Source organism: Paroedura picta, chromosome 1 (assembly GCF_049243985.1).
Source record: "Paroedura picta isolate Pp20150507F chromosome 1, Ppicta_v3.0, whole genome shotgun sequence".
NCBI classification, from domain to species: domain Eukaryota; kingdom Metazoa; phylum Chordata; class Lepidosauria; order Squamata; family Gekkonidae; genus Paroedura; species Paroedura picta.
In genome coordinates this window covers 178584638-178611579 of record NC_135369.1, presented here as the reverse complement: position 1 = coordinate 178611579, position 26942 = coordinate 178584638, and the positions used below count along the sequence as shown (strand labels likewise).

The 26942-nt window shown below is 43.2% G+C and overlaps 1 protein-coding gene across 5 annotated transcripts in view; it reads right to left on the bottom strand.

The window, feature by feature from the left end:
- The window catches only part of AGAP1 (ArfGAP with GTPase domain, ankyrin repeat and PH domain 1), a 380857-nt gene that overhangs the window by 182271 nt on the left and 171644 nt on the right, over positions 1 to 26942 (bottom strand). For all 5 annotated transcript variants that reach the window (XM_077313638.1, XM_077313646.1, XM_077313654.1 and 2 more), the window contains one exon: positions 8329 to 8433. In XM_077313638.1, coding sequence (XP_077169753.1) covers positions 8329 to 8433 — 105 coding nt within the window. The remainder of the gene's footprint in view (positions 1 to 8328; positions 8434 to 26942) is intronic.

Below are 26942 nucleotides of genomic sequence, written 5' to 3'. Positions count from 1 at the left end.
GAAGGGCAGACTGTGCTCACCAACAGACTGTGCTCACTAAGAGGTAACTGAGGCCACGTGCATTCCTTTTGAAGGGGTGCACATGGAGAGAGGGGGGAAGAGCTTTCTGCCTGGATATGAACTGTACTTCTGGGGGATGCTCAGATCCTACCTGGAGGCTGGCATCCCTAAACCTCAGTGGGGTACAATGTTACAGAGCCCCCTCCCCCTCCAAAGCAGCCATTTTTGCCTGGGGAGTTGACCTTTATAGTTTGGAGATAACCGGTAATTCCAGATCTCCAGACCCCACATCGAGGGAATAATGCCTCCACATAGTGCCCCCTGGTGTATTCCAGGTCAAGAAAACATTGCAGAGAGGTTGTCAGATAGGTTCCTGTCCTGGGATTTGACACTTCCACACTTTGTGCTTGAACCTGACTTGGGTCAGCACTGCGGTGCACAGAGAGACCTATTCTTAAGGTTGCCAGCTTCCAGGTGAGACACTAAGCCCACACCAAACCATGCATTACATACAGCATGCAACGGGCTTAACTAGTAGTGTTGTATAAAACACAACATGTGTGACACTCTGCTCCATGTGTACCAACAGCCCAGTCAGAAGGCCGAGTCAAGAAGGATAGGGCAATTACCTGAATAAGGCCACTAACACAGCTCAAAATGACTGAAGCATTGGACAAACATTCTTCTAGCACAAAGACAAAGGTTTTCTCAGTTCCTGGCAGACAGGATAGCGGCACCTTGGGCTGCCACAGGCTCTCTGTCCAAGGAGGAAGAGGCCTCAAGCAACCAAGACATCAGTCTGGATAACATGGCATCTTGTACACATGGAGGTGTCAATACCCACATATGTGTATTAGGCCTAGGCATTTTTATACCCCACTTTTCACTACCTGGAGGAGTCTCAAAGCAGCTTACAATCACTTTCTCTTCCTCTCCCCACAACAGACACCCTGTGAGGGAGGTGAGGATGAGAGAGCCCTGCTCTGTGAGAATAGTTCTATCAGGACTGTGACTGGCCCAAGGTCACCCAGCTGGCTGCATGTGGGGGAGTGGGGAATCAAACCCAGCTCACCAGATTAGAAGTTGGTGCTCCTAACCACTGCGCCTAGCTGGCTACATAAAATCTCACAAGGCACACAGTAATAAATCTACATACACACGTGACAACTACTCATGTCATGCCTAATGATGGGAAAACATGATGGCAATTAAGGCTGCCAACCTCCAGACTGCCAACCTCCAACCTCTCTCGTCCATTCAAGTTTTTTTGTTAAAAAATCACTTCAAAGTTCTTTATTATTGGCACGTATTCTATCTTCCTTTCATTGAAGGAAAAATTGAATAAATTGGCCAAAGGGTCTCCGGCCTAGTGGAAAGCTTCACATTTTGCACAGTGGAATGGCAGGATTCAAGCAGGCATCTTCTCCTCCACCATATCAATTAAGTAAAATATATAATAGCATATACTCAATGAGACATTTAGGAGGCGTTTCCTGATTTTTTGTGCACCTTGCGGGCATCCCCCATCATTCAAAAACGGTCTCTTCACTGACCCATTATTAACACGTTTTTTTTGCTTACTGGGACTGCACCAGGAAAATGACTTGAAGCAATAATCACAGCCAAGAGACTAGTGCTGTGAACTGGATAGCCCAGCCTAGCCTGATCTCATCAGATCTCAGAAGCCACGCAGGGTCGGTCCTGGTCAGTATTTGAAAGGGAGACCGCCAAGGAATACCAGGGTTGCAATGCAGAGGCAGGCCATGGCAAACCATTTTATGTCTCTCGTCTTGAAAACCCCAGGGGGGTCACCATAAGTCAGCTGTGACTGGACAGAAGACAACAACAAAAAACCTGATTGCTCAAAATGGGAATTCTCTCTCTCTCTCTCTCTCTCTCTCTCTCTCTCTCACACACACACACACACACACACACACTCACACACTCAGGGCTCTCTAGAAATGCAGAAATGTTAACATTTACTCACCTCAGGGTTGAGGGACCAATTCATGACAGTGAAGAGGGAATTCATGAGGGAGAGTTGTTTAGGAATGAAAGCGATGAACAGTGAGCAAGACTACCCACCCATGAAAAACAATGCCTTATTTCTTCCCAGGAATATGAAGGAATGAATCAAAGAATCACAGAGTTGAAAGGGGTCCTGCAGGCCATCTAGTCTGATCCCCTTCTAAATGCAGGGTCAGTCTAAAGCAGGAGTAGTCAACCTGTGGTCCTCCAGATGTCCAAGGACTACAATTCTCACAAGCCCCTGCCAGCAAACGCTGGCAGGGGCTCATGGGAATTATAGTCCATGGACATCTGGAGGACCACAGGTTGACTACCCCTGGTCTAAAGCATCCATAATAAGTATCTGTCCAGACGCTGTTTGAAGACCACCAGTGAGGGGGACCTCACCACTTCTTTAGGCATCTGATTACACTGCTGAACTACTCTGACTATGAATTCATGCCATTTCCGGGAGGGAGGTATGACCAGCTGACATCACTCCCAGGGCTCCTCAAATCCTGAAAAATCACTTCAAAAGTTCCTCCATGGTCAAAAGGTTGCCCTAAGAATTGATCACAAAGGCTCACAATGGACCTGAGGTTGTTTACATGTTTAGAAATGGCAGCTTGGGTTACTATTTACCCCGTTTGACCACAATTCCTAACATCGGATGCTTTACAGAATTTGCTGGCAAGGATGCACTTCATCCTGCTTGCCGATTCATAACTGAAAACCATGCAGGAACATCTCTTGCACGCCAGGTAAGAATGATGGGAGTGGCGAGACGGGTGACACAGCCAAAGGAATCAAGCACGGCGTTCATTTCTTCTCCCTCCTCTGTAGCCGTGGCAGTCATAACTATCGGTCCCAGGTTATGGTTGGAGGGGACTTGGTGCTCAATTACCTTGCTGAAGATAAGCAAATCTGGTCCTAGTCAGTGCAGAATCCACCTAAGGTCTACTTTGACAGTGGGAGAAAAGCAGGATGTGCATGTAAAAACAACCAACCAGCCAGAGAGGGCATTTGCTTCTCTCCCCACGGGTGGTGACTGCAGAATGATTTCTTTCACTTCCACGGGACTGACGGAAAGGAAAAGCACCCCCAAGCAGAAGCGAAGAATTCTTTCCCCTTCCAGACAGGGATGCGAAATAAAAATACACCTTGCATCTCTTATGTAGAGAGACATGTCTTTTGCTATGGACGGAGGACAAATTTCCAAGTATTTGAAATGCACGCTGTTGGGGTATTTTTTAAACACTGTATCGGTTCTTCTTAGTGCCATGAGTTCACTGGTTATTTTTGTCTGGATAAAATCATTCTGCAGGGCATGTCTCGTTGGTGCGGTGTTAGCAAAAAATGCTGAAAGACTGATTGACGGAGTAGGCCAGGAAAGCATGCATACGCACAAAGCATCGGGTGGGAGAGAAGGGAAGCGGGACAGATTTCCTCCTAGGCAGGTCTGGCATGCAAACGGTTTATCTTACATTGTTTCATACTGTGCCCTGCTGGACAGATTTGAAACCACACGGAGACAACTATTCCCCCCCCCCTCCCCAAACACTTGATTTGATGAAAAACCTCAATGGGGGAAAAAAATGCAACGATAGATTTAGATGATGTAACAACTCGTAACAATTTCAGTCAAGGTCCTCCACGTAGTCCTTCCCACCAACACATCTTTCTGACCCCGGACAGACCCACAGGAGTTGTTACGAATGCACTGTAACTAATCCAAATATTAACTACACTTTAAAAAAAGAGCTGTGTTTGAGAACCTGCCAGCACATTATGCCTGTTCCAAATCTTCTCAAACAATTTAAAGGAAACCAGACAAAACCATCATCTTGCGGTTCTGATAATTAGCGATATCTATTTCTGCGGCAGGAAAGAGGGCGAAGTTTAATGTACTTTTTAATTGTTTGTTTAATACGCTCATCGTAGTTCTAAGAGATTAATGAAACCTCGATACAAGAGGCTGCAGTTTTATTTCCCCGTCTCTAAAGAATCTAACCGAGGTCTCTGTATTTTTTAAATTGTATTTGCAATCCACACAAACCAGGCATTATAGAAATGGATGGCTAAAGCTGCTACCACTGAGGCCAGGGATTTCTTTCAGAACGAAATTGTTACTGGGAAGAATTTGGTAGTATTTTGAGATACGGGTAAAAAACTATTGTTTGCTACCAACCATTGTTTGGAAAAACCTTATCTACTGAATGACAAATGCTGATGCATCTACTTTGTGTGTGTCTCTGTGTGTGTGTGTGTGTGTACAAACCAGTCAGACATTTTTTATTGCAAAATGCCGTCTGGAAAAGATGCAAAATAAAACTGCTCAAATGCAGAAAGGGGGGGGGCGGAATGGGGAGGCAGCCCAAAGACCCCCTTCCCTTTGCTTATGGCGTCCAAAGGCATAACATGGAGCACCCTGCAGCAAATGGGAAGCTACACTAATTTTAAAGCCATAAAACGCTATAAAGTGCCCTGCAGGGCAGGACGGCACTGAAGCTAGTTGCACCTAAATAAGACATGGTTCATTTACTTCGCAGCTTAGCCTAATGTAATCATCAGCGGATTTCTAGCCTAGAGTTGTAACAGGCAAGTAGCCCGATGCGGCGAGTGACACTCCCAGCCATTGAAGGGGGATACAGTTAGATTGCTGTTGATTAGAAAATTTTTCAGTTTTGACAAGCACTTAATGAACATAAATCGCACCTTGATTGGTTTCCACTGGGGCCACGGGCACACCTGAAGAAAGAAATTACCTTCTTCTACAGAAAAAAAAAAGACCTCGGGAAACCTAGGGTCGTGTGACAAGTCTAGCCAAAAATACGCATTTATAAAATGCTACTGAATGTAGCCGCGTAATTATACAAAGTGCCCTTCAGAGGCTCAGGGCTGTCGTCGGTGGAGAATCTATTTGAAAAATAAAACCCTGTTTGCTTTAAAACAAAACAAAACAACCTCCTAGCAAGCCAGAGATTTTGTTAGGGCCTGGAATTAAGGAGAATTCTGTGCTGTTTGGCATGGAATCAAGCTTTTTTTAAATTGAAAAAAAACAACCCTGAAACTCCTATGCATTTAAGAAATCTATGATACCCTGATCCCGGACATTTTGAAAACCGCAGTTATCCTTAACTCACCGGACGTGGAACGCAAAACATTTGTTAAGCAATTAAAAAAACACACACACAAACAACTCTGCTCATTTTTAAAGGAAATGGGCCTGATTGTGAATAGCTAGTATTTTTATTTAAATGTCACCGAGAATCTGGGACTGAGAATGGCATGCACAGATGCTCCCCATATGCGGGAGGGGGGGCTTTTAGTGCTCTCCTTCCAATGGCGGCCTCTGTCATCCCCCACAGTCAGGTCACAGCTCTTCTAAAGCAGAGGTTAAAGGTTGCAGGAGTTGTTGCTGGAAGAAAATATTGTGCCCCCCCCCCCCCCCAATATTTCATGCTTTTCACCAGACAGGAACAATTCGGATCCTGTCTTCAGTACATGCAAAGTTATATAACGGCCATCATCTTTCTCTGCATCTTTTCCCTAACAATAAGATCTTGAGTGATTTCAGGATTCCTAGTATTTATAAGGCTAAGAATTGGAAAATATTTTAAAGGGGGGATGGCTAATGGCAGCAAATACCCATACAAACAGCCTACAAAGTTAGTGGCAATGGGATCCTTTGACAGAATTTTTCTTTCTTTCTTTCTTTCTTTCTTTCTTTCTTTCTTTCTTTCTTTCTTTCTTTCTTTCTTTCTTTCTTTCTTTCTTTCTTTCTTTCTTTCTTTCTTTCTTTCTTTCTTTCTTTCTTTCTTTCCTTCCTTCCTTCCTTCCTTCCTTCCTCCTTCCTTCCTTCCTTCCTTCCTTCCTCCCTTCCTCCCTTCCTTCACTTTTATGTTTATATACCGCCACTCTCAAATGTCTCGTGGCAGTTTACAGAATTCATAAAAACAATAAAATCCCATAGAAACCCATTGAAACGTAATTAAAACAAAATATCACAACGGCAGATAATAAATATATAACCCACTCCTCTTAAGGTTACAGTGCAAAGAACTTTCTACTAGCTTTGTTGCTTGCTATGATTTTTTTTTGTTCAACTTAAGAGCAATGCTCCCCTCCCACCCCCAAATTTAAAGATGAGAATAAAAAGTGATTATACAATTAGCTACCCTTTCAAGTTGGCAGGCTGCACAGGAAACTCCATAGCAGCGGTAGGGTTTTACACCAGTTCTCACTGCAGGACTAGGTTGTTAAAAGCTCTACTCTCGGTATACAATATGTGGGATGGGGGGAAAAAAAGTCAGCCAGAGCAGGCTATTCATCTTTCTACCTGCAGCATTAGGAATTTTTCCAACACAAAGTCTATTTGAATTTGTTGGATCATCTTGTTCCTAAATAGGGCAAGTCCTACATTTGGAGCAGTTCAGCAGCTTACAATTTACATGAATTAGCTTGACTTTTTCTTGCAGGGGAAACTTGCTTTGTGGCCCACTCAACAGTAAGTTTCCAATAAGATTTCTGTAACGAAGGTAGGTGGAGCTGCCACAGGTACAGAATCCATAGGTACAGAATGCAGCAGGAATGTGGGTCAACAACCTTGGTTACCTATTGGCTTCTGGGCCAAATTCCAAGTGCTGGTTATCATCTTCACAGCCTTCTGCCTTCATGCTTATCAAAGTGCATCGCCTCATTTGCTCCCATGGGCTGGCTACACCCTCATGCTTGTCCACACAGCAACAGTCAGGTTGCAGGCTTGCTCTATAGCAAGTTCAGTCCCCTGAAATGCCCTACAAAACTGGGTGTGCTTCATTTAGGAAGGCCTGGAGGATAGTTTTATTCCAGAATGCACTTGGCGGAAAGCAAACCTCTTCTTTTTGGCAGATTTGGCTGTGTTCTTTGTAATTTTTTCCCATTTTAAAATCGTGTTACTTAGAATCATAGAGTTGGAACAAGACCGCCTGGGTCATCTAGTCCAACCCCCTGCACTATGCAGGACCCTCACAACCCTATCGCTCATCCATTGTCACCTGCCACCCCCTTGAACCTTCACAGAATCAGTCTCTCCGTCAGATGGCTATCCAGCCTCTGTTTCAAAATCTCCAAAGATGGAGAACCCACCACCTCCCGAGGAAGCCTGTTCCACTGAGAAACCGCTCTAACTGTCAGGAACTTCTTCCGGATGTTTAAATGGAATTCCTTTTGTGTTAATTTCATCCCATTGGTTCTGGTCCATCCCTCCAGGGCAAGAGAGAACAACTCCGCTCCATCCTCTACATGGCATCCTTTTAAATACTTGACTACTATATTTAAATACTTGGACGACCACATTTTGTGTTCTTGTCTTGAGTCTGAGGAGGCAATGCCAGGATATAAATATTTTAAACGCATCAAATAGATTGTGGAGCAAATGCTGCCAAGTTGTCTGTAATCTTTGCATTATCATTCAGAATAATAATAAGAATTTCTGTTAACAAGTCCAGAACTTCATAAAGTCTTCCCGGTGTTAAAGGAAGGAAGAAAGGATGAGCCTGGCTTCATGATAAGTCAAATGCGATGCCACTCTTCACAACCAAATAAGGTAAGAGGCAGCCAAGGCACAGCTGGACAAGAGAGTCCTCCACTCTAGCAGCTGGCCCTTTCCATTTCTGCCAGGTGCTCTGGTTTAGTACAGTAGCGATCCCCAACCTGTGGGCTTTGGACCACATGTGGTCCTTCGACTAATTGGAGGTGGGCCCTGAAGGACGCCTTCTCCCCCCCCCCCAGCCCTTTACTTCATCCCCCCCAGCCCTTTACAACACACTTCGGGTGTCATTGTCTCCCATCACTCCCAGATGGGACTATCTCGTTGCAGATAAACAAGCTCAGGGTTCCCATTGATTTGTCATTGTCATGAGTTAAAATTTCCATGAACATAAAATGTTCCTTATGTTCATTGTTGTGGCGTGTCTGTATCTTATTTTGAAGGGATGTTTAAACATTACCATAGCGATCAGAGAGCGCTAGGGCAGTGGTTGAGAGTAGAGGAGTAAACTACCCCCCCCCCACCGGGCCTCAGTAAAAGCCGTTGAGTGGTCCCCGGTGAGTGGTCCCCGGTGATAAAAAGGTTGGGGACCACTGTAGTACAGCATCTGACTTCACCTTGCTTTCCTTTCTAGATGGTACCATCAACATCACTTCATGGGAATCCTCCCCAAACGGTTAATTAATTAAGTCTTGTTTTGCTGAACTGGACTCCGATGCACAGCCTCCTTGGATATGTTTGCTTACGGCTTCCTACCACCATTTGACAAATGGGAAATGTGGTATACTTACGTGCAAACTTGGATGATAGGTCAGCACGCCATTATCACAGAGTGTAACGTATTTCTTTTTCCACTCCTTGTTTAATGACTTGCCACTTCGCTTTAGCAGCATACCCTGATGAAGAAGAAGGCGGGGAGGAGAGTTAAAGTTGTGTAAGTCGCTCACACAAAAGCAGTGCACTCTGTATGGTAAAGTCCTGTAAGGTTCAGTTTTGCAGCCAACGCTGCTGCACAGAACTAATATAAGCTTCCTCCTCTATCTGTTCACATATTATATGTGTTTATTATTTATTTATTCATTTGTATTTGTATGCCGCCCTCCTGTGCGGCTCAGTGCTGTTTACAAACAACATTAAATGAGTATCAGTGTACAGAATAAGTTTGGTAACTGTGACCACAATCAACATTTATAACATAATGTATGTTACAGGTAGCTATATCAATAGTCTTCCATGTTTTCCTGCTTGTAATATCATCGGACAAGCAATGCCCCCCTAGATATCCCTGCCCCCAACATACAACAAAGATGGTGTCTGTCTGTTAATCCTATCTATCTATCTATCTATCTATCTATCTATCTGTCTGTCTGTCTGTCTGTCTGTCTGTCTGTCTGTCTGTCTGTCTGTCTGTCTGTCTGTCTAATCTATCTTTATGACACCCTTCCCCAAAAAGTTAGGAGGGATTACAATGTTAAAACCATAAAAATACATCAACATTGATCAATTCCTTCCTTACTCCTTTTTAAATATAGTTAACAGGTACAGAAAGAAAAAATGGCAGATGGGGGGAGGGAGGAGGTATATGTAAGTAGATAGTTAATTAACCAAATTAGTTATTGGACTAGAGAGTTGGCTATTCTTAGTGTTTATAATAATAACAACAACAACAACAACACATTTTCACTTGTATCTCGCCCTTCTGCATCACTCAGGGCTGGTAACAGCATTGAAACAACATACAAAAGTTAAAAGTAAAAACATTTACAATATGGCTAATGTAATTAATGCTCTTTAACTAGATTCCCAGACATGGGGGGGGGGGAGGGTTGGCTAGGATTCAATCTTCCATCTTCTGTCCCTTCTCTTTCCCCTCCTCCACCCAACTATGAGGCCAGCTTTTCTTGATGGATATTATTTTCTTTGGCCATAAGTCTGGTGGAATAGCTCCATCCCAGGCCCTGTGGAATTGATTCAGGTCCTGTAGGGTCATTCCTACTGGAAGTACATTCCACCAGTTTGGGGCCAGGGTCGGCCAACTTCACGTCTTCGGGGCCGGGAACCCTGAGCAGATGTCAATCCAAAATTCTTAGTGTTTCGGGGGGATTAGAAAATGGGATTTTTTGAAGTTTAATATGGAGAGAAGCAGTCTAGAAATTTAAAAATAATAATACATTGTTACCATCATTAAAATACCTAAACATAACAATCCACTGTATAGATCATCCCTCTTTCCAGTGTTGGAAAAGAGAGCATATGTGTCATTCCAGTGGTGTACTGACTGGGTGGGTGGGTTCTCGGTTAGGGAGGCCAGCAATTCTGATGGACCATTCCTGCCTCAACCATAGGCAGGACATCACTTGTAATTGAGAAACGGGCAGATGTGTGAGCAAAAATGCCTGCCTACCCATAATGCCTGCCCCAACAATCTGACACCAGAGCACGTGAAGAAGCATCTCCTCCCCTCTAGATTTGCCCCACGTGGTTGACAGAGATCCTGCTGTGTACACGCCTACCTTCCGAGACAAGCCAAGGGAGCATGAGAAAAGAAGGCTTCTATGTTGTGATGCCTAATCTGTGGCATGCCCTGGTGCTATCTTTCTTGCTTCTAGAGCCAAGTGAAAACAATCATTTCATTTCAGGTCTGTGGTTGATTTTAGGTCACTTGGGCTGCATTTGTTGATTTTTCTATCCTGCTTTGCCTAAATTGATCCTGAGTTGTTTAAACCCCTATAAAAATTCTTAATGCATCATTGTGTGAGGAGGGGGTGAACTATGGTTATCGTGGCTTGACTGTTTTAATGTTGATTACTATGCTTTTGTTGCTGCTAGTGTCATTTTATAGTTGTGGTCTCACTGATTTTACTATTTATCGGTTTTGATGCACGTTTTTCATTTGCTAGCATGCATTACATATTGTGTTGTAATCATAAAGCCCTAAGAATGCAAAGAGACAGTGTACAAATATTGCTGATATAGATACTTGTCTCCAAACTGTCCTCATAAATTGCATGTCCTTTCGTCTCCAGATAGAGTTTTATACCCATTTTAATAGGTTTGGGAGAAACTGGGAGGAGAAATGAGCAACCTGACATTTAGCATGCAGGGTCCTCTCAGGGGGACAAAATTTCGTTTCAAAGAATATTGCCACGGAAACCATTCGGGACTCATGGGGGGGGGGGGGCAAGGAACCAAGAATGCTGTGTTTGTACTTGTCCATAGATGTCCAGCAGAGAAAAAGGGAGGCCTACAATGGGGATCACAGGGCTGTTTGCTGTGGACCCCCTATTGTACCCCAATTGAGAACCATATCCAAATATTCTGAAGGGGGGGGGGTTACAGCCACGCTTTGGGAAGTCTCAGTTATTGCTAAAAATGTAAAATGTCTTGAAATTTGAATCTAGGAGGGGAGTAGGTTTTTTCCTTCCTGCCACAAACTGAAATTCAGTTAAAAACTGAAAAATATCCAAATATCCAACATACACTTTCCTATCAAATCAAAGGTTCATTCACTGATTTTATAACATAAAATGCATCCTTTATAATTTCATTCTCGCACAGAAATGTATTCTTTGGAATACTTAAATTATACATGTCTTTGTTCACTGCAAGAAAAATTGAAACTATGCTCATTTCGTGAGAAAACACTGCAAACTGCAGTGCCCATTGTTCCCACAGCACATATATCTTAATTTTTGCCAACTGAAAGATAGATGAACAAAATAAAAGTTGAGCATAAAAAGCAAATTCTGTAATAAAATAATATTGTTGGACAGAAACTCTCATACTATCACAATAGGTAAGATTACTGACATTTTAAGTTAAAATTTGTAACACTGATGTCTTTTCTAATGTTGTACATAAAACAAATTTTAGCATATTTTCAAAATTTACATTTAGCAAAAACAAACCCTGAAACTGTTATACGTTTCTACAGCCTACATAGATATTGCTAATACTTAATGCTATAAATTGTCTTACATGAAAAGTTTTGTACTGCACTGTATGAGTATTCCAAAAGGGAAAAAAAGCCAAAATCCCCCCCCCCCAGTGTTCTCCCAAATTTCCCAATATTTCCACTGGAAATGAATGAATTTATCATGTGATATATTTTCAGTTAGGAAGCATTCCACTCATTCCAGAAAAGAAAATATTTCACAAGAGTTTTTTCACCAGTTCTCTTTCAAATTTCCCAGTTTATCAACTAAAAAAATTTAACCAGAAGAAAAACAGATCCCCCCCCCCATTTTTTCAGTTTTTCCTGAGGCCTTCATATCTCTAGTTATTGCTTTAGGAAAACCCAAACAAAAAGGTCTTTCAACAGTTTGGTCCAGGAAACTATAACAGTTTGGTCCAGGATCCTGCTCTATTGTACAATACCACCGAACGACGTCTGAAGTCTTCCTCTAGCTCAGGTTTCTCAACCAGAGTTTTGTGAAACCCTAGTGTTTCTTGATGGCCCTGGAAGGGTTTCCTGAATGGGTGGGTGTTAATTTAAAAATATTTTTAATATTTGTTAAACATTTATCGGGTGATATGACCATGGGTCATGTCAACCAGCTCCCCTCCCCCAAATGGCCAATGATTAAGCCTGGAGAAGGTGGGAAGGGGAGGAGCCCCAGGTGGGCATGTACACAGCTTTGCTTCCAAACCATATTATGCACGATCACACCACTTCTGGGATTTCTTGAAACCTGAAGAATGTTTCAGGGGTTTCTCAGTGGTCAAAAAGTTGAGAAAGGAGCTTTCCTTTACCTGCAATGGCTCTTCTGTTAGAGGAGGAGCCATTTAAGTTGGAGGCAGGTCCCTTGGCAGATGACTAGGCCTGCCCAGTTATTTGTAGATGAGAAAGCATTTCCTAACCTGTGATCATACCCAGACATATCTTGTTGAACATATATGAACCAAGATGGAAAATACAAATATCTTCCCAACCACAAACAGGACCCAACTCACATAGTGGATCATGCTTTCCTCTCTACCTTCTGCTGCCCCCCTGGGCAAACTCAGAAACTCCTCCCAAAAGAGGCAGCAGCTGAATGGGCAAATCTGCAGAAACAGCAAACAATAATGCCTTTCTTCTCTCACACAAGGGCACCTTCAGAGCTGCAATCATCTGAACAGCCCGGGCAAGCCTGACCCCATCAGAGCTCAGGAGCTAAGCAGAGCTGACCCTGGCTAGTATTTGGACGGGAAACCTCTGAGGATTTGGGTGGAGTTCCTCCAAGGAACACTAGGGGTCATGATGTGGAGCCAGGTAATGAGAATCCACCTCTGAACGTTCCTTGCCTAGCTACTGGACAATCCTCGGACTTCTTGGCTGCAATATACATGCCATACAATAAAGTAAAAAAAAAAACAACAGCCAGTTCTTTGATGCTGGAAATAATCTATGTTCTGCAGAATCTCTATCAACAACTTTGGTTCTTATGTTTCCCTGGTTAAGACCCTGGAAGGTCATGACCAGTCAAGGGAGACGAGACCAGAAGTCTTTACAGATAAGTCAGTAGAGATACCTGCATTTATAGGACTTTTTCTTACCACCGAACAGAATTCTAGGTATCACTTCTAAGCAAGTGTACTCAGAGATAAGTTCTATGTTATTCAGTGGGACTACTCTTGGGAAAGTGTCCTTTGGGGTGCACTGCTAATGCTGTTTCTAACTATACTGTGCTCTGCTTTAATCTACATTATCTTTTCAACTATATGTCTCTCTTCTCAGAAATTATATACATGGATCTACGCCATGATTAAGATGCAGGGTTAACCGGAACACTGAATAAACTTTAGCATTTCAACCAAATTAAGTGAGTAAATTTAAGCTACTTATAGCCTGAATTAATTTTTTTTCTCCCATCCCAGCCTAACTGAGGCCAATTAGGGTACCTAAGGCTACCCAAGGCTTAAACTATTCTTTGTTTTTAATAGTCAGCAGGTTCAGACTTGTGTACACAGAAGCAACAATTAGTATCACAAGTATCATAATTTCATCAACAAGCTATTACTTTCATAAATAACTTTACAAACTGAATTATTAAACACTAACCATTAGTATAAATAAAGAGCTTGTTGACAATTTGTTGGCAAACAATATTATACACTGCTGTCATGCCAAGCTTAGGCAATCAAATTATGTGACAGCCCACATGAAACATGTTACTACACATGAAGCTGCCTTACACTGAATCAGCATTGTCTATTCTAGCCTTTGTCAATCTTCTGGCCATGGAGGAGTGCCTGAAATAATTTTTCAGGCTTCAAGGAGCCCCAGAAGTGATGTCAGCTGGCCACGCCTCCGTGCCACACACCCCGGAAGTGACATGTCATTGGAAGTGACATCACAACCATGTTAAACAAGCTCAAGGAGGACTGGGTGGGGGGAGAGAGGGTGCAATTGAATTTTTCACAGTCAGAGTAGTTCAGCCTTGGAATGTGCTGCCTAAGGAGGTGGTGAGCTCCCCATCATGGACAGTCTTCAAGCAGCAGCTGGACAGATCCTGGATGCTTTAGTCTGATCCTGAACTGAGCAGGAGTTGGACTAGATGGTCTCTATGGCCCCTTCCAACCCTGTGATTTTATAATTCTATGAAGGTGGGAGTAGGTGTGCTGGAGCAGAAATCACGAGAGAACTCACTCACACTTGGGAGGGGGAGCGATGGAAGTGGTTGTTCCCTAGCTTGTGGTCAAGTCCATTAAGGCAGGAGGGGAAATGCTGTGGACCCCCTCTAGAGCTCCCACTGACCCCTAGGGGATCCCTGGTCTATTCAGACCGGCAGTGGCTTTCCAGAGTCTCAGAAAGAAGTCTTTCACATCACCAACTAATTGATCCTTTTTAACTGGAGATACCAGGGATTGAAACTGGGATTTTCTGTACGTCAACCTGATGCTCTACGAATGAGCTATGGCCCCTCCCCAAAATCCTCCTCCTTTATTAAGAACCATCCAACCACAGGACAAAAAGGAAGAATTCTAGACTGCCACCTTTGCTTTTAAACACTGGGAAACATTCTTTAACACATCTAGCTGTGGAGTCTAATTAACCCCAAACACATAATTCATACTGCATTGAATATCATGCAGAAAGCAAATGTGTTTAGTCTCTGAGTCAATGCCAGCTGCTTTGCAACAGCAGAGTGTTAACATTAATCCTGACCAACAACAGTTTCCCATTGGTCAGACTCTTGAGGTACACTGGAACCCTGAGGCTTTGCTTTTTTCACCATGTCTGAGACATGAGCTGCCCTGACCTGGATACCCCAGATCTCAGAAGATTAACAGGGTTGGTCCTGGTTAGTATCTAGATCACCAAGGAAAACTGCAGGTCACTACGAGATTGCAGGCAACGGCTAGCTACCTTTGAATGCCTCTTGCCTTGAAAACCTTACTGGGTCATCTGTGACTTGATGGTCATCAAAGAAAAAAAGAAGATGACATCAACCACTGTCTCACATTTATAAAACTGGATATTTACAGAAGCTCTGCTCTTGGAACAGCCAAAAGAAATGTGTTTCTTGCACAATGATTTTATGCTAGCATATGTAACCCGCCATGGCCTATTATGCCCGGCCGCCAAAACGGCGGCATGGAAAACACGGAGGAGGAAGAACCGAAGCAAACCACTTATGCATGAGACGGAACGCAACAGCGGTAAAACCCAGAGTATCCGATTATGCACGCAGCTACTCCTGAGTCGCTTCTGTTTGTGCCCTGGTCCCGGGAAGCTCCACTTTCTTCCACATCTCGCTAACGTGGCTTTTTTGGCGGCATACGTTGACTCCCCACCCGGTTGCCGCCTGCAGCATGCATAATTGGTGATTTTAGCCGCCACCATTCCACCCTGAATGTGGACCTTCCACTCCGTGCATAATGGGCCCATGAGTCTACTGAAAGTGGTAGAATAGAAATCCAAGAAATAATAAAATTAATATATCTTTTACAGATCCCTATAAACAAGAACACAAACCTGTTTTGTAGGGAATTTCTACCCTGCCTTTTCCCAGGGATGGGAGCAAAGGGCCTTCTCTCTGCCCCCCACCCTTTTATCCTCAAAACCTAGGCTAACCAGACAGAGTGTCTGACCCGAGAGAGTTAGTTTTTAAAGCCCGCTTTTCCCTGCGCAAAGGAGTCTAACGGCTTACAATCACCTTCCTTTCTTCTCCCTGCACCAGGCACCCTGGGAGGTGGGTGAGGCTGAGAGAAATTGCTTGGCTTCTAACAGAATTGTAAGTAGCCCAAGGTCACCCAGCTGGTTGGAGGTGGGGGAGTGGCTAATCAAACTCGGCTCACCAGATTAGAAGCTGCCACTCCTAAGCGCTGCATCAAAGGCAACCAATGAGTTTCCATGTTATAGTGGGGACTTAAATTGGGGTCTCCTAAACCCTAGCATGATACTATTACACCATGCTGGTTCTCAAGCATTCATGCATCATTCAGGGATTCAAAATAGAAGAAGAGTTGGTTCTTATACTTCACATACATTAGTTTGGACCATTCTCTTAAAGACAGGGAGTTGGATTTATTTAATTATTTGTTTGTTTATTTTTTTATTTATATACTGCCACTCTCCATGACTTGTGGCGGTTTACAATAAAATGATAAAACAACAATATCCATAAAATCCCCCATACAAAAGAGACGGCTCATGGGTGGAGTTGACTCCCCTTTAATCTCCCCCCAACCTGTCCAGCTAGCAGTCCGGAGCTCTTCCATTAGGAGCGAGGGACCTGATTTCAGTAATTCAAGGGGACCCCCTGATAGTAATTCTGGGACCTCAACCGTATGCCTGGCGGAAGAGCTCCGTCTTGGGGTGGGGCTGCAGGAGAAAGAAATGATGCTGTAAAGTCCACTACATGCTTTGCAGCCAAAACTTTGTATCAGTGCTCATTTATAACTGTAGTGTAAAGGTAAGGTAAAGGTATCCCCTGTGCAAGCACCGAGTCATGTTGGACCCTTGGGGTGATGCCCTCTAGCGTTTTCTTGGCAGACTCAATACGGGGTGGTTTTGCCATTCCCTTCCCCAGTCATTGCCGTTTTACCCCACAGCAAGCAGCTGGGTACTCATTTTACCAACCTCGGAAGGATGGAAGACTGAGTCAACCTTGAGCCAGCTGCTGGGATCGAACTCCCAGCCTCATGGTCAGAGCTTCAGACAGCATGTTGGCTGCCTTGGCATGTGTAAAGGTAGGATAGCATAAATTTACTAAAGGCCAAATCACAACCAGGTGAATTTCCATGGTTCCCACTGCAGAGGTTCCATAGCAAATGCCCACTTTAACCACCTGCATGGAATGCAGCCACATCTAGTAACTGCACTCTAAAACCTATTACAGTCATTGTCACAGGCATATGTAGACTAAATTACACCAAGTTATTTGATTGTGCTACCTGTCAATTATATTTCAAAACCGCCGGATCCTGAAACAGAAGTGTATTATTCATATTTGTTCCTTCTACTGACGGGGATTCAGATAGTCATAGATTTCTAGCTCAATTGGGCTTTCAGTCTGTTTAACTACCGACAAGGGAGGAATCATTTCTCTTTCAAAAAAAAGTCTTCTGCTGTAAAACATGCCCTACTCTTCTATTGATGGATTTTATTCCCAGGAAATCTGGCCAAACTGCAATGCTGTTTAAGTAAACCCTTGTTCTATTGGACATTTTTCACTCATAACATAAATAAGCACATCTAAAAGCATCCGTTTCCTTGACCGCGTGCCTATCATTTATTGTGACGACAGTCTTGTCAATGGAATTGCATCATACAATATCGGCTTGACAATCCTGCGCAGATATTTGTTTTCGAAATTCATATCCCACCTTTCTGCTCTCACAAGGGCCGCCAAGGTGATGAACAATTTAAAGCACACATGATGAAATCACATTTTAGAACCATTAAAATCAGTCCCTGAAACTCATCATTGAAACAATTAAAACAGAGTTAAGATATGCATGTCATAAAAACAGCAATTAAAACGCTGGTCGGGAAGGAGTGATCACTGAGGGAATACGAAATGAAACAAAAAGAGTTTTCACCTGCTGGCAGAAGATGGTATCAGAAGGAGACAGGCCAATCTCCATGGGAAGAAAGTTCCAGAGCTTTGGTACCATGGTGTCTATGGTTGAGGCCAGTGTGCCAAGGAAGATCTGATGGGTCCACCCAGTGTTAAGAGCATGGTACTTGCTAGGCGATCTGTGCTCCCTCCTCCCGCTCCTATGTTTTTTGAGGGGTTAGTGGGGTGTAGTCCTTCATGGTCTTTTAAATGTTTTTAGGGGTCTGTATATGGAGTTGTTGTAATGGGGTTTTTAATACGGACAAACTGTAACCCGCCACAAGCCAGTCATGAGAGTCCAAATAATAAATAATAATAAAATTATTATTCATTAATAATGACTGAGAGCAACCTCTCCCAGGTTACTACCTGCCTAATTCCAGGAGGTGGAAACCCCTGAAAATGATTGTAGAGGCTAGGCACTTGATCCCATCAAACCACGGAAGGAAATATGTGGGGTGAGTCAGTGGAGGCAATTATTGCCACTTTCCTTCGGAGACCACCTGTACCTCCATAAAGCTGCTCCTGAGGGTCAGAGGACATGGGATGAAAATGGAGGGAGGTCATAAGCAGAATCCTAGCATGACTTCTGGGATGGAGAAAAGGAGGGAACCGGCAATAATCCTGTCCGCGAATTCACTCCGATGGAAAATCTCTTTATTTGACCACTGTTCTTTGCTTGCTACTAATGTTGCCTGCTCCCAAAAGTAAGCTTGAATCAAACAACAGCATGGTTGTACATGTCAAATGCTTCCCTTTGTGTTTCCAGTGACATCCTGGCCTCTTTGAAAGGCATTTTTATTGGGCATTTCTTATGCTTCGTTTCTACCGTACAATATCCTTACTAGCGATGCCTACGATGTGTCTAATCCCGGGAGGTCATTGCCAGCCAAAAGCAATGTTAAGCGCACAAGCTTTAAATAACTTACAAAGTTAATGTAATGAATGTAAAGTATTATCCGAAATCCATCACTCAGTGGTACGCTGTAGCCCCAAGCTGTGATAAAACACCACTCATAAATTTATATTAAAGCTCTATTCAATAGCAATTATTTACCAACAAAGATTTATTGATTTCATTTGCTGTAAGAATCTGAGTCCCTAACTGAGCCAATCATTCTGTGATACCGGCCTGCCAGGCATGAAGTTACAGCACAAGCCACCGTCATGTTCAGCATCCTGATTATTACAGCAGCCCCAGTGCAATTAATGAGTAGAATCTCACCTGGGATCGGTTAATGGTGGTGGGTCAAGGAGCCGATACAGCACAGTGCGAATACGAGAACTAGCATCTACCGTGTAAATTAAGACGCTGCTAACCCTCCTCCTGGATGCACGTTGCTAGTAGGCCAGGCAGGGAGACGTCGCGACACATTAATATTTGGCTCTCGCGCCTGAAAGCCGTCTGAACGCCAACAAACAGTGAAGTATTAGCACGCATGTCCAAACATAATAGGCCTGCGCTCCCTCTGTAAATTATATATCGACACACACCAGGGAGCGCAAATGAACATGAAACAGTTTCCTTCCTCAATTAAATGCCATACTTCTGCATGGACCGCTAAAAGCAGAAAGGCTTGGATGCAAATCTGAGAAGCTGTTTTCCCTCCCGGCTGCCCGCTTCTTCCCCGTAACTACAGCCACCTTCCTTCTCTCCCAGAAAATAGGTCCTAAGGCAGGGATATTTGTCACATGCTCTCCAGAAGGACTACACCACGTACTGGTTGTTTGTGGAGACTTCCCTCTAAAAGTGTTGTGGGGCCCCTGATTCTGGCCCGTGCCCTGCAGCACTTTAGAAGGAGTTCTCCCCCGGAGACTGGCAGCTGGCTTAGGGCTGCTAGGCCCCCTGGAGAATATGTGACAAATATTATGTCTAGCTTAGCCCTGAGAAGAACACAGCAGACCACTCCACATGACACTGAGTGAAGAGGTGCCTTCACATTCCCCAGCTCTCCCTGCACCTGGGCTGTGGCTTCTTGGCGATCCACAGCCATTCTCTCAAGGAGTTCCTCACAAGTAGGGCACGCTTTGCACAGACAAAAACTGTGAACAAGATGCACACAAAACTCTTTCAGTGTGTGCAAACTTCACCTGTTAAAACTCTCCCGCAGCAGCTCCGGGGATGCTCAATGTTCAAGTCCCTTTGTTTGTCAGTACCAGGCAACAGCAATATGACTTCTGTTAAAAGTTTTAACATAGAGCGATAGGCTACATTTTCAGAGATAACTGTGGTTTCACAACTACCACCAGTGTTGTCGTAGCATTATCCCGTTGCTGGGAAGAAACTAAATGTCACCAGCAGTTTGTTTTTAATAAAAAAAAAAACCTATAACACTATAAATTTGGCAGAGCAGGGGCTAGAAAATTCGGCAGTATGATCTGATAGGGCATTCTGCATCATATATAAAGGGGCTAGCACCAAAGGAGATAAAGTTAGCCAAAATGTCCTATTGAACTGTGTCGAAAAGCATGAACAAATATTGCTTCGAAAGGCAAAACATGAAAATGTCTGTGCCCAAACCCCAAAGCTGCATCGGGAGAGGAAGCAAAATCTACTCCCAATCATTCTGTCTTGTCTCCCATTTTCTAGCCAGGTGTATGACAAGGAAGGGCTTGTAGGGGACTGGAAGAGGAAAGACTTACAATTTTTAAAAAAACGGAATTAAAGTTTCTATCCCAATCGAAATGGTTTCCATAGAAACATCAGGAATACCACTTAATACAGGCTTTAAAAAGAGAGAGGGGGGGTAAAGAAACCCTCATGTTTGGTACTGTACCCCTCCCCCCCTGACAAGCTATTTCACAAATGGATGGTTTTTGCAGCTCGCTCTGTAGCTTCACCCATGAAGCAGTGAAAAAGAATTCAGGATCTTTAACCAGTTCCCTTGTGGGTCCCCCCCACCATCTCTCCCTCTCTCTCTTTTTTTGTTGGTAATATTTCTGTCATTCTGCTGGGGTATACGGTACAAAGGGTTACACTTTAATTGAGCTGTCAGCATGTCCAACAATCCTATAAAACTTCGATTATGCACGGCAGGGTTAGTGACACACTTGTTATTGTGGATGCCCTATTTGCGAAACCTAGCCACCCCCCCTCACAGGTCACAGAACCCGGGTGACCTTCCTGTCATTAGCTGCGTCTATTCCTACCTCACTGCTGTGAAAATCACACAAGTGAAGGCTTCAAAGCCCTTGCCAGGACTGAATTCGACCAGGAGCTAATCACCCACAAATCCTGGCTCAAATGGCAATAATTGGCTAAACTGCTCACCTCTCCACAGCTCAGCAGTAATTTGGGATAATAAAGAAAAGGATTATTCTGCTAACTGCCCTGAAATGTATGTTTTGTGACCGACACACTTCACATTTTAATAATGATGGACACAAAATCCAATTTAATCTAGTATCTGCTGAATAACAAAACCTGGAACGCTGAGAGAAAAACGCAGGCTCTTTTTTATTTTATTTTTTTTTTATATGTGGCTCATATTATTCCACAGAAAGGGTTCACACATCATGTTGTGAAGTTTTGGACCAAAAGGGCCTTTGTGAGGGATCCTTAAACCCTGAACTATATTGGATTTTTGAAATAGGAGAAAGTCCCAAGTTAAAAATATAAATCTGTTCCTTAAACCTCAGTAAAGTGAATACATTCTTTTGTGGTTGGGGCTGACAAGTTATCTTCTTGATTCCTCCCCCCCCCCCCCCAGTTTTTGGCTCATCCTTTTCTTCTGGCCTGCTCTCTTCTTTGAGGTTTGTGCTTTGTGTGTGCGAGTCTTTTGCCTTGGCGAGCTTCTGCCACTCAGCAAAGACTATACCAGGCTAAACACACCAATTGGCACTTTCATCTGCCCCCATGCCCTTCACAACCAGTGACACCCAGCAGTCACTCTGCCCTATCCTGCAGGGTGCGAACCATCATTCCAAAATGTTCTAAGCAGGTGCTTGGTATTTCTCTCTTATTTATATCTCCAACTATCCTCCAAGGAAGGAGGGAAGTGAATTCTAGGGGTCTACAACACAACGGGTTTATTTTTTATTAAGTTGTTTGTTTTTTCTATGGTTTGATGCAAATATTTTATACAGCAACTCCTCTTCTCCCACTTGTTTTGGAGTTGCATGAGAAATTAAGAATATTGACGGACAACATCTGGGGGGGATTTTTCTACTTAAGAGTTCAAAATTAATTTATAATTCAAAAAAGAGAACTGAATTTGCACATGACAAAAATGCACTGACTCAAGTCCAGACACTGGGTATAGCTCAGAAGGTTTTAAGTAAACACCTCCAATGGTCTGATTTAGGAATGCTGGCCTCCAGATGGGAAACAGGATGAATGGGCCAACGGTGTAGGTTAAAAATATAATAAAACTGTGGGAGGCAAAAAATAACAATGAATATTTAATGCTCTGCTTTCCAAAAAGATAAACAGCAGAGTCAAAAATAATAATAACAAGAACTGCAGAGACTCGTACAGGAGTATCATTCCTTTTTCTAAATATGCATGAAAACTGAGGCATTCGTTCTCAAAATTTTCGCAAAAATTCCAAAAGGAAAGTTTTAATAAGAATTCCAGTAGAAACTTGAAGAGTATCCAGTATAAACTGTTTTCAAGAAAATTCTTCATCAGAACCTACATTTATATCAATGTCCAAACGTTCATTGTGAAACTATGTTTGACTTGGAATGTTTGTGAAAATTTTGAGAATGAATGACTCAGTTCTCATGCATATTTAGGAACAGGACTGATACTCCTGTATGAGACTCAGTATTAGTAGAAGTAGTAGTAACTGACTCTGTTGTTTATCTTTTTGGAAAGTAGACCACTAAATATTCATTGTTACTTTTAGCCTCTCACATTTTATCTTATTTTTTCGCCTCCAGGTGGAGCCTAGGGATCCCCTAGAACAGGGGTTAGTCAAACTGCGGCCTTCCAGATGTCAATGGACTACAATTCCCATGAGCCCCTGCCAGCAAATGCTGGCAGGGGCTCATGGGAATTGTAGTCCATGGACATCTGCAGGGCCGCAGTTTGACTATCCCTGCCCTAGAATTATAGTTCATCACCAAATGACAGAGATCATTTTCCCTGGAGAAGATGGCTGCTTTGGGGAATGAACTCCACAGCATTATATTCCACTGAGGCCCCTCCCTGCCCCAAATCCCGCCCAGTCTTGGTTCCGCCCCCAAATTCTCCAGGTATTTCCCAACTTAATCTGATTCTTAAGGCAGTCTGGAAGTGAGGACAATCACAGAGATGTTCCGCAGTTTCCAGGAAGTCAAACATTTCTTATTTTCCTCTCTCCCCGTCCTTTATTTTCTCAATATTTCCCTGCTTTTGATAAAAAGGTTAAGACAGTCCTCCATGGCTCTTACGGGAATTGTGACCACACACTTTGGCACGGTATAAGATCAATTTCAAGGCACTAATCTATTTTTGAATGAAGTTAAATTTAAACATGATAGTCTTCTTAAGAATAGGAGAATATATCCAAAAAGTATTAAGTATTTAAGAATTATAGTAACTAAGAATAGTAATGATCTATTTAGGTACAATTTTAACTCAGCGACATTCAAATTATAGCCCCATTTGCCACATAGGTGGCCTCAAAGTTATCTTTATTAGGATGAATAAATGCTACTAGAGATGGCCATTTTGCCAAAATTGACTTTTTTATAGAGGAATGTATCAAATATTTGATTAAGGATGAGTAGAAGTTGCTGAATAGCTTTATTTGGGTGGGCCACAGGTGACAATTTAGTGCAACAGTTATGCATAACATCAAAAAAAAAAAAGGAGGATATGCTGTATCTAACAGTACTTTACTACAGAGCTGTGAGGTGACAATTTAAACAAATCAATTCAAGTTTCCTTGCAGCAGAGCAAGAATTTAGGGAGAGGGAAAACCTCCATGCATCTTTTATGGCTTGAGAAGTCTGAAAATGATAATACAACGTCATGCTATTTTTTATGGGGCAAATGCAATGTTTTTAGCCTCTGCCAGCTCTCCATTAACTCCAACAGTCAGAGATGAGAGGTGTTACCCCCAATGTGGAAGAAGGAAACAAGAGGGAAAAAAGGTTTGGGTTGTTATAAGTATCTGATTAGGAATAACAGAGTTATCCTTTATGATTTTATCTGCACAGCTGAAAATCTCTAAGTACCACCATTTAGCAATCTTCAGATTATGATTTTTCTATCCTGAGAGCCGAGATATAATATAATAAAGATCTACCTTTAAAAAGGAACAAATCTTATAGAATAATCAGAGATTTATTTTCCATAGGTTGAGCTGGAATGTAATAAGTGCAATGTGTACAGTAAAAAAAAAAAAAAAGCATAGGCTTCCTGGTTTTGAGCTGAGTTTAGAAACTTCGAATTTTATATATGTCCTATTCTCTGAGAACTGTTTCAAAATGATAAATCAGTGACATCTATCACCGTAGAGGCTTCCTAAAATCAGTTGTAAATTGAGTAGGGGATGCTGCTATTGCTTTGGGAAAAAATGCTGATTTTTACAAGTGATAGCATTGGTCCAGGTCAGAAATGTACTAAATACAAGACCAATGGTTAATATTTAGCATTTGCGGTACTTAGCTTCCACTGAACCCTGAATCTTCTTTTTGAAGATGTGTTACAAAGCTCTTATAGACCGATTATGCACAGGGTGGAAAGGCCATGCCGGCGGCGACAGGGTCGCGGGGCTAATCCCTGATAATACATGATATTGCCACCATCCTGGCTACCTCCCAGCCTTGGACGTCCCACTGTAAGGGAACGGGGATACTGTAAGGGATACTTCCACATTTCCTGTGATGCCGTGGTCACCAACCACGGTCCTGCTGGACCAGCCCTGTGCATAATCGTCCTCCAGCCTACAGTGTCTCAGCAGGGACACCAAACACCCTGGTCAGTTTTGCGGTGCTGCAGAGTGAAACGGGGTGGGTTTCCCACCCCCACGATGGAGGGTTGCAGCACACCACCTTCCCACCATTGTGCAGAGGGGCCCCCATGCCTCCCACTGCCGTCACCACTGCACAGCGCGCTGATGCCCGCGCCCACCCTCCCCCCCACAGCGCAGTGTTAGCTGCGCCAGGAGAGACTGGCTGTTTTGGGCTCCGAAGCACCCAAACATACTCCAGATGTCCACGGACTGCAGTTTTCATGCACCCCTGACAGCATGACCCTACTTTTTGTAGACTGTACTTGCCCTCTGCCTATCACAAGTAATCTTAGCCAAACAGAACAGTTCTGAAAGATGCAGCTTGGGATTGTTTGACTATTTGCTCTAAACAAAGTTCTGGATTTAATTGGTCTGTTCACAGATGATATCACAGGAGTTGTTTGTTGGCTGGGAAGATTTTCTCCATTGATCAAGCAGGCTGCCCAAGCCAATGGCTTTTGTGTCGCTGGCTATTAATATGTTTAAATGTGCAAGAGCATTTTGCATTAATTTTTTGCTACCCAGTTCAGAAATTGATTGGCAGGTATAATTAACGCCAGGGAAAACAAACAAAATTCTTAAGTCACACTGCAGATGCAGAATGATAATTTAAACTGTTCTATCCTGGTTATCAAGCCCTGTTTATTTCCCTGGAAAAATGAGCCAGGCTCAATAGAATCGGACTCACTTCCATAAGGCTTCCATTCTTAAAGCCCTGAACCACAGAAGTTAATTTTCAGACTGCACCTTCACTCTCCACTGAAAGTTTACGCCAGTTGCTGCTTGCGGAATGGTAGATGGGGAAGCGGGGGGGGGGGTGGGTTGGGGTTCTCCAGATATTGCCCAGAGACAGCTACCACTTTCTTGTCCTCCCCGCTCCTGCTTCTTTGCACCAGCGAGGGTATTTTTAAAGTACATGTCTGGCAGACTTGTATGCAGCTGGGCAGACAGGCATCTAGACATTTTTAAAGTTTCCATGTACAATACCATGGACCAGACGTGGACAAACCATGTCCTAATTTCTGTAATGGTTTGTCCATCTCTGGTCCATGGTATTGTCCTTTCCTTTCCTCCCCCAAACTACAAATCTGTATTTTAAAGTTAATTTTGGAGGGCAGCTGTGTTAGTCTGCAGTAAAGCTGATAGCTTCAAGTCCAATGCCACCTTAGAGATCAAGATTTTCCGGGTGTGAGCTTTTTGAATCTTGAAAACTGACATTGAAAATCTTGCTTGGTCGCTAAGGCACCACTGGATTCAAATCTAGCTGCATTTTAAAGTAACACGTTATCCACTAAGGCAGCCTTTCTCAATCTGTTGAGAAACACCTGAAACATTCTTCAGACTTCAAGAACCCTGGAAGTGATGTCAGCAGGCCACAACTTCCTGCCACGCCCTAGACGTCAACTGTCACCAGAAGTTACATCATCCAGGCACTCTGACAGGATGTGACATCATGCTCTGACAACTCCCCAACATCAGACACAGCCCAGCAGCCCACTGAAATCAACAGATGTAGACTGGAGGAACTCTGCACAGGACTGCGCTGTGAGCCACACAAATTGTTTTGGTGCATAGACCACAAAGGAGATTACGAAGTTCCAACCTGGCCTCATCATTAATATATATGATTCTCTGCTTTTGAGGTGCACATTGAATAAGGCTGGTGAGCTAAAAATCATACTTTTTAAATCCCTACTGAGACAAAAATGGTATTTTTTTATGCATTTGCTGTTTTCTCCTCTCTCTCCCCATCTAGGCCTCAGCCTGGTACAAAACCAGTCAGAAATGCATGAAATGGGAAAGATGAAGAGAAAGAATTTTTAACTTGATAATTTATTTATTTCCAAGTTTTCTTCTCAATGGGAACCAAAGCAGTTTACAATACAAAACAAGGGAAGGAAGGAAGGAACAGAGAAATCAAAGAGAAGTATAAGTGTGTGTAGGAGATCAAGGGCGTCTCTTCGTCTTTCTGCTAGCCCATCTTTCTCCTACCTCTGAGCTCAATGAACGACTGGAATCCTAGCCAGGCGTCATGGACTGAGCAACAAAAAAGAATGGCCAAAGAAACATATCTGCCAGGTTAACTCAGTTTGCATCCTCCATCCGGAAATATTTTGTGGCCTTTGGGCTACAAGGAATAATTGGCCTAGGGTTACCACGTGGCCAGTATGAAGCTGCTCTGAGCAGCTTTTCTGTCTCCTGCCTAATTTCTATTTTAAACTCACCCCTCGGTATTAGGAAATGATGAAATACTGAATTTGCGTACATTTGAATGCATTAACATGCAAATGAATAATGACCTTTCCTTCCTCCGATAAAGTTAGCGACTGTGATCTACTGGAATCCCAGGAGGACAGCATTCTATGACATGGGACGCTGGCAATCAGAAGAACACGCTCCTTCGTCTTGAGCGTG